General features: G+C 39.8%; 1 protein-coding gene and 1 long non-coding RNA gene across 3 annotated transcripts in view; both read left to right on the forward strand.

Moving 5' to 3' along the window:
- LOC140233877 (uncharacterized) overlaps window positions 1–8046 on the forward strand; it is a 64532-nt gene extending 56486 nt beyond the window's left edge. Inside the window, exons 10-11 of the mRNA XM_072313966.1 lie at window positions 6610–6787; window positions 7372–8046. Of these exons, the coding sequence (XP_072170067.1) occupies window positions 6610–6787; window positions 7372–8046 (853 nt within the window). The remainder of the gene's footprint in view (window positions 1–6609; window positions 6788–7371) is intronic.
- Window positions 1951–3728, forward strand: LOC140234220 (uncharacterized). 2 transcript variants are annotated; one of them, XR_011901604.1, is made up of 3 exons: window positions 1951–2029; window positions 2488–2711; window positions 3236–3728. It is a non-coding gene; the product is annotated as an uncharacterized lncRNA (long non-coding RNA). The 2 variants fall into 2 exon arrangements; XR_011901603.1 differs by lacking the exon at window positions 1951–2029 and adding an exon at window positions 2080–2167.
- Window positions 8047–8330: the final 284 nt, after the last annotated feature.

An 8330-nucleotide genomic window follows, 5' to 3' on the forward strand; every position in this document is an offset into this window, starting at 1 on the left:
ACGGTAGTCGGTAGTTCTAACTAACAGTTAGGCGTAATCCCTAACAATGTTAGTAGGCATAGGCCTACCTCATATTGGTTGGGTGGTGATATCAGGTTCGGTGCAAGCTACATCAACAACACTATTTTCTGCTAACTCTGTTAGGACTTCTAGTGGTAACTGCTCCAGTAAATCAAGAGTATCAGTAGAAGCTACGCTAAGACACAAGGGCTTACTCCTGCGAACTAGTACGCTCATGGGCGAAATACGGATGCCATTCCGCTATTGAAAGCAACAGACCGATAGATTGATTAGAGGGCGTACTGTATATTACGCGATCATGATATCAGTGCTGTATCACTGGGTCCTCGTATTTCTGTCTCCCATTTTTCCCCTTTTTAGGGGGGCATACAGGGGAAGATATGTACCGATGTATATACTTAGAATCTTGTTTTGTCGTAAAGAAGTATCATTCACTGTCTAACCATGAAATGTATTTGCAAAAAATGTCATTTACTTTCCAATCGCAATCTGCAGGCCCACAGAGTTTCAGCTGAAGTAGGTAGACCAAACTATGTTTCGGGAGGGAGAGAGAAAGAGATAGGTGGCGTTTGTCAGCTCAAACACAAACTTGCTGAGGGACTACAGATAAAAAAGTAATTACATTACTTCAATTTTTTTTTTTTTACATATCGACAGAAAATATACTTTTTGTGATATTTTGAGGTCTGAAATGCAATTCTACCGCTGTGTGCTTACTTTTAAAATGAAGAAAATGAAAGGAAGGTAGGGTTTGCTCCATAGGCTCACGTGTTTAAGAAGCTTGCGGTATTATTACTAAATTGGCTGCCATTGGGCTCCATGTTGGGCTCCCGCTCCATGCCGTACTACACCCGTTTGCGTGCGAAGTCGCGAGAGTACGCCCTCTTAGCTTCTATACTCTTTGATTGTGTCTCAGCACTAACTTAAGCACTGGCAGCCACTGGCACTGGCGATAAAACTGAAGTGAACTTGAAGTCCGTAGGTGCTGGTAGGATGACCTCAAAAATATGTCATAAATTTATGGTTGCTGGTGCTGGGCAAACTTGTGAAAGATTCGTCTGTCCGGAGGAGGAGTCTTTTATTTTTTTTTTTTTTTTGACGTTACTTATGGCTCTCTACCTCCGGACTATGTCTATAGGAGGGGATCCGTAAAGCCAGATGCAGTCTCTGCTCTGTGGAACATATCCCCGTCGACGAGATACAGACCAATCTTTCGGTCAAGTGCTGGGCTTGGTGTTGAAATCAAAGAATGTTGTCTGCTGAACCTAGCTCCGCCATTTCGTAGTGTAAGAGTTAGGCCTGTAGCATGTACATTTTATGCTAATGCAATGGTCACCCACGCCACGAAACGTAGGCCCTACACAAGCATGCGGCTTCATAAATCTGAGCCTGGAAGCATAAAATTAAATATTAAGTTGTGTTTTGAAGAATGGTTGAAATTTGGGGCATTTTAGTCTGTCTTCCTCACTTTGTGTCTAAAAACTAAGCAGTCCTGCATCTTTTAATATCCGAGTGTAATCATGCGCCATCACTTTTCGTCGTGCGATTCTCACGGACCTCGCGATGCTGAGATTCCAACACCTATTGCTGGGGATCAATAACTTTGATCAGTATTGCTTAGTTAATCCGACCGTCGGTGTTGGAGCTCAGTTTAAGTCGGTCATTTGGGAGCTAGCACTAGCACTGATCTTGAAATCCCCCAATGGCAAAGGATGCTGTATTTTGTAATTTGTATGTTATACAGTTGTACCAGTATATCATTCACCTAACGGATCGTTGTGTGATTTTTCTGGCTAACCTTATTTTTCTTCTCTCAATCATTATTAGGTGTATTATTGTTATGTCGTGTGTTTTTTTTTTCCTCATCAGAATCAAAGATGGCAGGTGATGGCAGATGCAGGTGGCTGATGTGAGAAGGTGTTTCCATAGAAGACTTGCAGTCCATAGAAGACTTGAGGTCCATCCATGACCATTGATCGTGCTGTCCACTAGCTTGCTCCTTTCATGGGTACAAGTACATGATGCACATGCAGCGCTGATTTACATCAGTATGTGTACATGGCATCCTCCTGGCTGAATTCTGGTGCAAAGAAGTGGATCATCTGATGTCATGTTTTTTCCCGTTTGTCATGTCATCAAGGAGAAGGTATTCCTTTTTCTTTGTTTCTTTATTTCAACCAAGTATGGTTCATTAGGAATTTGAGCATATCCCTGTAACATACCCAAATTCTTGTGCAACATCCTCAAAAACCAGCAGCATGCTATGCGACATTGTAGAATATTTTGGAGTCTTTTATTCCAGCAGTCATTTGGGAGCTAGCACAAGCACCAAACTTTAAATCATCCAATGCTGTATTTTGTATGTTACGTCATTTTCCTGTGTGATTTTTCTACCTAACCTTATTTCACTTCTCTCAATCATCACTATATTATCGTTATGTTGTGTTATTTTTTTTTCCTCATCAGAATCAATGATTGATTGTGCCAGTGGCTGACACGAGAAGGTTTCTCCATAGAAGACTTGAAGTCCACCCATGACCATCGATCAGGCTGTCCCCTAGCTAGCTCCTTTCATGGGTACAAGTACATGCAGTGCTGATACGTGTATGGCATCCTCCTGGCTGAATTCTGGTGCAGAGAAGTCCATCTACTGATGTCATACTTTCTCCCGCTTTTCCATGTCATCAAGGGTAAGATACTCCTCTTTCTTTCTTTCTTTCTTTCTTTTTTTTCAACCCATTATTAGTGTGGTTCATGAGGAATTTGAGCATTACACTGCAGCATACCAAAATTCTTGTGCAACATCCTCAAATACCAGCAGCATGCTATGCAGCATCCTAAAATATTGGCAACCTGCTTAAAATAGAATGTGATCAATTTTTGAAAAACATCAAATTACTCTAGGCAATTTGTGCACAATACATGATATGGAATGTTGAACGTAATAGCTTCACCCGTATGTGGGCATTGTGGCACTTAGGGGTTAAAATGATTGTAAAAGTACACTGTATTTTAAACAGTATCTCTCCAGCACATTAGAGTGATGAAATGATGGCTAGGTGTACCACAGCAATCTAATCCCATTCTTCTTATGTTTTTTGCAAGGTAGCTATTCTGTGCAAGAATTTTGTTTGAGTATTTGAAGTAGAGTTTAACACGTACTACATGTTATTATTATTTTAAAAAAATAATAGCGTAATGAATAAATTCTCAGTTCGTTGCAGGAGTGATCTTCCCCAAGAAAATTCTCACGGCTCACGGTTGCAAAAGAAGGACATCTCAAGGCTCCACAACGACAAAGGGCACACTAATCAAGCTATATCAAGACCTAGTTCCTGCGAAGCCTCATCCAGAAGTTGCACCAAAGCTTACTGCTGGATAGTCTTGGACAGTAGAAGTACAAGGACAGTTTTCAAAGCATGTGAAGTGTGCATGTATGCTCTTATGTCAGGACTGTTGGTTGCTAGATAATTTTTTGATGCTGTTTTGTTCAGTTGTCCAGTGCTCCTGGTGTCACTTTAGTCCAAATTTGCATTATCTATACAAAGCTACAAATGATCATGTACATCAAACATGCACTAATGTATGTACACTGTATTTAATTCTTTGCAGGTGATATTGTTATAGTTTTAAATCATGTGACTGGCAATAAGCCATACCTACGTACAGTCAAGATGCTGCTCATGAAGCAATAAAAAGCTACTTTTCAATCGTAACAGCAAAGTGAGCAAATGTGCATTCTTATGTCTTATTTGTTGTCTGAGGTTCAGTAAGAGTACATTTTCTTCATTGATTTGTTTACATAAACCTACAGTTTTGCAACTGGAAATAATGTGATATTTGTATGATACTTTGACTTCTCACACCCAGCTGCTGAAAAATAACTTTTGAATGTATAATCATAATTGACTGTTTCTACCCTTGTGTACTTTCTTATTTTAAAGGTGCCTAGACCCGGTAGTTGCTGCAGCGCTTTTGGATGAGAGTGCCGATCACCATTAGCATTGATACAAAGACTGCCGAATTTGAGCTGTTGTCAACAGTAAAGCGCGTAGGTGTTGCTAGGTAATGTTGCCTTCATTGTCTTCTCTGCGTGTCAGACAGTCCGTAGAATTTGAATGCCAGGGTGCATGCTTCTTTGTTTGACTTCAGAGAAAAAAATATTAAAGCTGTCATCATCAGCAGTGGATTGGACTTCTTCGGACTTATGGATGGAAATAGGTCAAAGCGTAAGCGCTAACGATAAAGAGGAGTCGATAGCATAGGTCTCTCGAGGAAGCTTGTGCCGTGCGCCGTGTACGCTAACGATAAAGAGGAGTCGATAGCATAGGTCTCTCGAGGAAGCTTGTGCCGTGCGCCGTGTACGCAAGCAAACCACCGGGTCTATGTGCCTTTAAATGCTAATGACAGTACAGTCGACTCCAGTCAGTCAGTTTTGACTGAAAAAGCGCATCAAATTGGGCAATGTTTGACTTCTGCATGTTCAGAGGAATACACATGACTAGGCCATAAAAATTGGGACTTTTTGGTTTCCTCAATTTGGCCATAGTGTATTCGATATACATGTATGTTTTGGGGAGAGCTTTGGCTGTGTGAAAGTCAATGCTGGTAAGAGCATCGACCTACTCGTTGCTACATATAGCTTCTTTTATTAAACAGTGAATCAATTAACACTTACAATCTGCACCCATCCACCAACACACACATGGAAGTCAGTTTTTAAATACAGCTGTACATATTTTTTAGACTATAGCTAGAAGGAAAATAATAGAGAATTGGTTTTCTCCTGTTTCAGAGTCCAGGTTCATATACATGTTTACAAATGTACTGTATCAATACATATGTATAGGAATTGTAAGAATTATTATTCTGCTCCAGGTAATTTACTGAAAATATTTTTATTTCATCACTTTATGTGAAGACTCTACTGTGCTATTTATCGATCATTATTCATCAAATAGCAAAGCAATTGTGGAAAAATATATTTCTCTAACCAATTTTCCCCATGGTTTCTCAAAGTACTTGTGAAATACAACTGTAGTTAAAAATACATTTTTCAACGATATTGCACTGTGGTTAAATAGTGGGTTTACTAGTACTATGTACAATGGATCATGGTTGTATCGTGATTTGGTTTGTAATTCTATGGTTTGGCAGCTGTAAAACCATGTTTTCATCTTTTCCTAACCAAACTTTCACCTTTACCTAACCATGGTTTCACTTTTTCGTAACCATGGTTTGGGCACGGTAGAAACACAGTAGTGACCATGGTAAAAACCACAGTAATGTCATGGTAAGTGCGTTCCAATTTACCACCTTTAAACCATGGTTACCATGGCTAACCCATGCTAAACCTATGGTTTAACCGTGGTTACCATGGTTTAACAATAGTGCACCATTGTTTAACTATGGTCAAACTATGGTTTAACACTAGTGCACCATGGTTTGACCATAATTAAACCATATTGCCCTATGGTTAAACCATGAGTTTATCATGGTTTCATCTTTTCCTAACCGTAGTTTCACCATTTCCTAACCATGGTTTTACACTTCCTTTACCATGGTTTCACTTTTTCTTAACCATGGTTTTGGCTTGGTAGAAACACAGTAGTGACCATGGTAATACCACAGTAATGTCATGGTAAGTGCGTTCCAATTTACCACCTTTAAACCATGGTTACCATGGTTAACCCATGCTAAACCTATGGTTTAACCATGGCTACCATGGTTTAACCATAGTGCACTATTGTTTAACTATGGTTTAACACAAGTGCACCATGGTTTGACCATAATTAAACCATATTGCACTATGGTTAAACCATGAGTTTGCCATGGTTTCATCTTTTCCTAACCATAGTTTCACCATTTCCAAACCATGGTTTTACACTTCCTTAACCATGGTTTTACTTTTTCTTAACCATGTTTTTGGTACTGTAGAACCACAGTAGTGACCATGGTAATACCACAGTAATGTCATGGTAAGTGCGTTCCAATTTACCACCTTTAAACCATGGTTACCATGGTTAACCCATGCTAAACCTATGGTTTAACCGTAGTTACCATGGTTTAACCATAGTGCACCATTGTTTAACTATTGTTAAACTATGGTTAAACACTACTGCACCATGGTTTGACCATAATCAAACCATATTGCACTATGGTTAAACCATGGATGGATCCAATGTAAAACCATGGTTATGCCTCATAGTCAAACCATGGTATTTTTTTACAAGGGCGTACCATCCCTTAAAATGTTCTTGTGAAGGGAAAATGGAAATTTGGATGCTCGTTTAAAAGCCGCTCCATCGCCTTCCAACGGAATTGAATACTCGCGGCGTGAATTGCTGACTCAAGTGTGGAAGTGAATGATCGCATAACTTCTTTCATGGAGATGTATTTTTGCCCAAATGTGAGTGGCCACATTTTCACTTGGCTTGGCAAACATTAGAGAGTAACTGCGTAAGCCTTCATTATGGTGAAAAATATTCACTATCAATATTTTCAGTTTGATTGGAAATATTAGCATTGAAGTTTTCATAATAAGAATAATGTACCATTGTGCTTTTAATCGCATTTCATATAATACAGATACATCAAGGAGAATGTGAGCGCAATGGGATGCCTGGGAAGAAGTTACAGTGAGGCAATACCAGAGTACCTGAAGGACAGACCAGCTGGCTTCATAAAGCACTGCATGAAGAAAGTGGAGATGGCAAACACCCTCGAAAAAGATGATGTTCTCAAGATATCAGACAATCATTATCAGGCATGTTTATCATGATTTATTGGGTGTATGTCTATGCATTGTTCTTTGTGTGCGTGAACATTCATGTCTTCTTTAATTCTGCGATAACTATAAATCGAAAATGAGTCAATTGCATAACTGTAGACCTGCTTATAGATACCTACAGAGACATATCCTCCCTATCATTTCTTTGCAATTAGTTTATAATTATCTATATCGTGCACAACACATTGGGGCCCTATTTCTTCTATTTCATTGTCTTTCATCTATACCGATTAGCACGCTCCATTGTCTTGTCCCAGGTGACATGGTGTAGCTGGTCCCAGTTCATTTTCATACTATATCATGTGAGAAATGTAGACTGTTCCAAAGGAAGTAGCAGATGGCATGTTCAAATCGTACCTGTTTCAATCATTTCTCTTAATCTCGAAAAGTGCACACATACCATTGAATGTATAGTTTACAGAGACTAATACCAAGAAAAAATGTTCAAACAAAATCTATATTTGCAATGAACGCATGAACAATGACGAATCTGAAGAAAACAAACAAACATGAAGGCTGATGTGTATTTTGTGTGTGCAATGACTCTCATGATATTGCAGGTGAAGAGTGAGGTCTTCTCCAAAAAGAAGATGTATGATGTCTACCTGAAGACCGAGAGTGGGCTCCCGAGGTGTGCTTGCATGGATTGGTCGTGGTCACAACTTCCGTGCAAGCATATGTTTGCCGTTCTTCTACATGGGCAAGGAGCAAATTGGTTGCAATTGCGTGAGATGTTCAGAGAGTCACCATTTTTCACCCTCGACAAGGAAGTAACATCTTACATTGGGATGACTCTTGAACCTGACGTGCATCATGAGGTGCCTCCAGTCGATTCGCAGTGCTCACTAGAGCCGTTGGAAGGATGGGTGGGCCGAAAATCAGCCACGAAGCGGATTGCTCTCAGATGCAGAGAGAAACTGGACCTTATCAAGGACATGTCGTACATGTGCGACAATGTAGCAATCCTGCAGTATGCAGATGATCATCTAACAGCCCTCGTAATGACACTACAGGACATGATGAACACAGATGAAGGCTTAGTCCCTACCCCTGTTGTGCACAGTGTCAGATTCAAAAGAAAGATCACCCAGAGCCAGAGTAAAAGGGTAAAGGCTGCACGAGATCTACCTTTGCGCAAGAAGAAATCACAAAGACGAGTTGGAATGGCAGCAGACCGGGCAAAAGTAAACAGAAAGATCGCTACTACCATTGCTTTCGTGGAGGAAGAGAAATGAATGCTGTTTTCTTTGCAGTTGTACCAACAGATGAAGGACAACATTTGAGTAGGCATACATATCATATATTCACTCGATCTGGTAGGTCCTTTAAAGAATGAAATGGTGTTAGACACAGCTCAATGAAAATAAAACAGACAAAACCAATGAGTTGTTAACAACCATTACCGAGACAATTTGTTTTTGGATACTAAAGTAGTATTGGATATGTACATGTATTACAAATTCTTCACGCTTTCACATGTTTTGCATGCCACAAAGATATAACATGTTGATAACCGTGC

This window comes from Diadema setosum, chromosome 10 (assembly GCF_964275005.1).
Source record: "Diadema setosum chromosome 10, eeDiaSeto1, whole genome shotgun sequence".
In the NCBI taxonomy this organism is placed as follows: domain Eukaryota; kingdom Metazoa; phylum Echinodermata; class Echinoidea; order Diadematoida; family Diadematidae; genus Diadema; species Diadema setosum.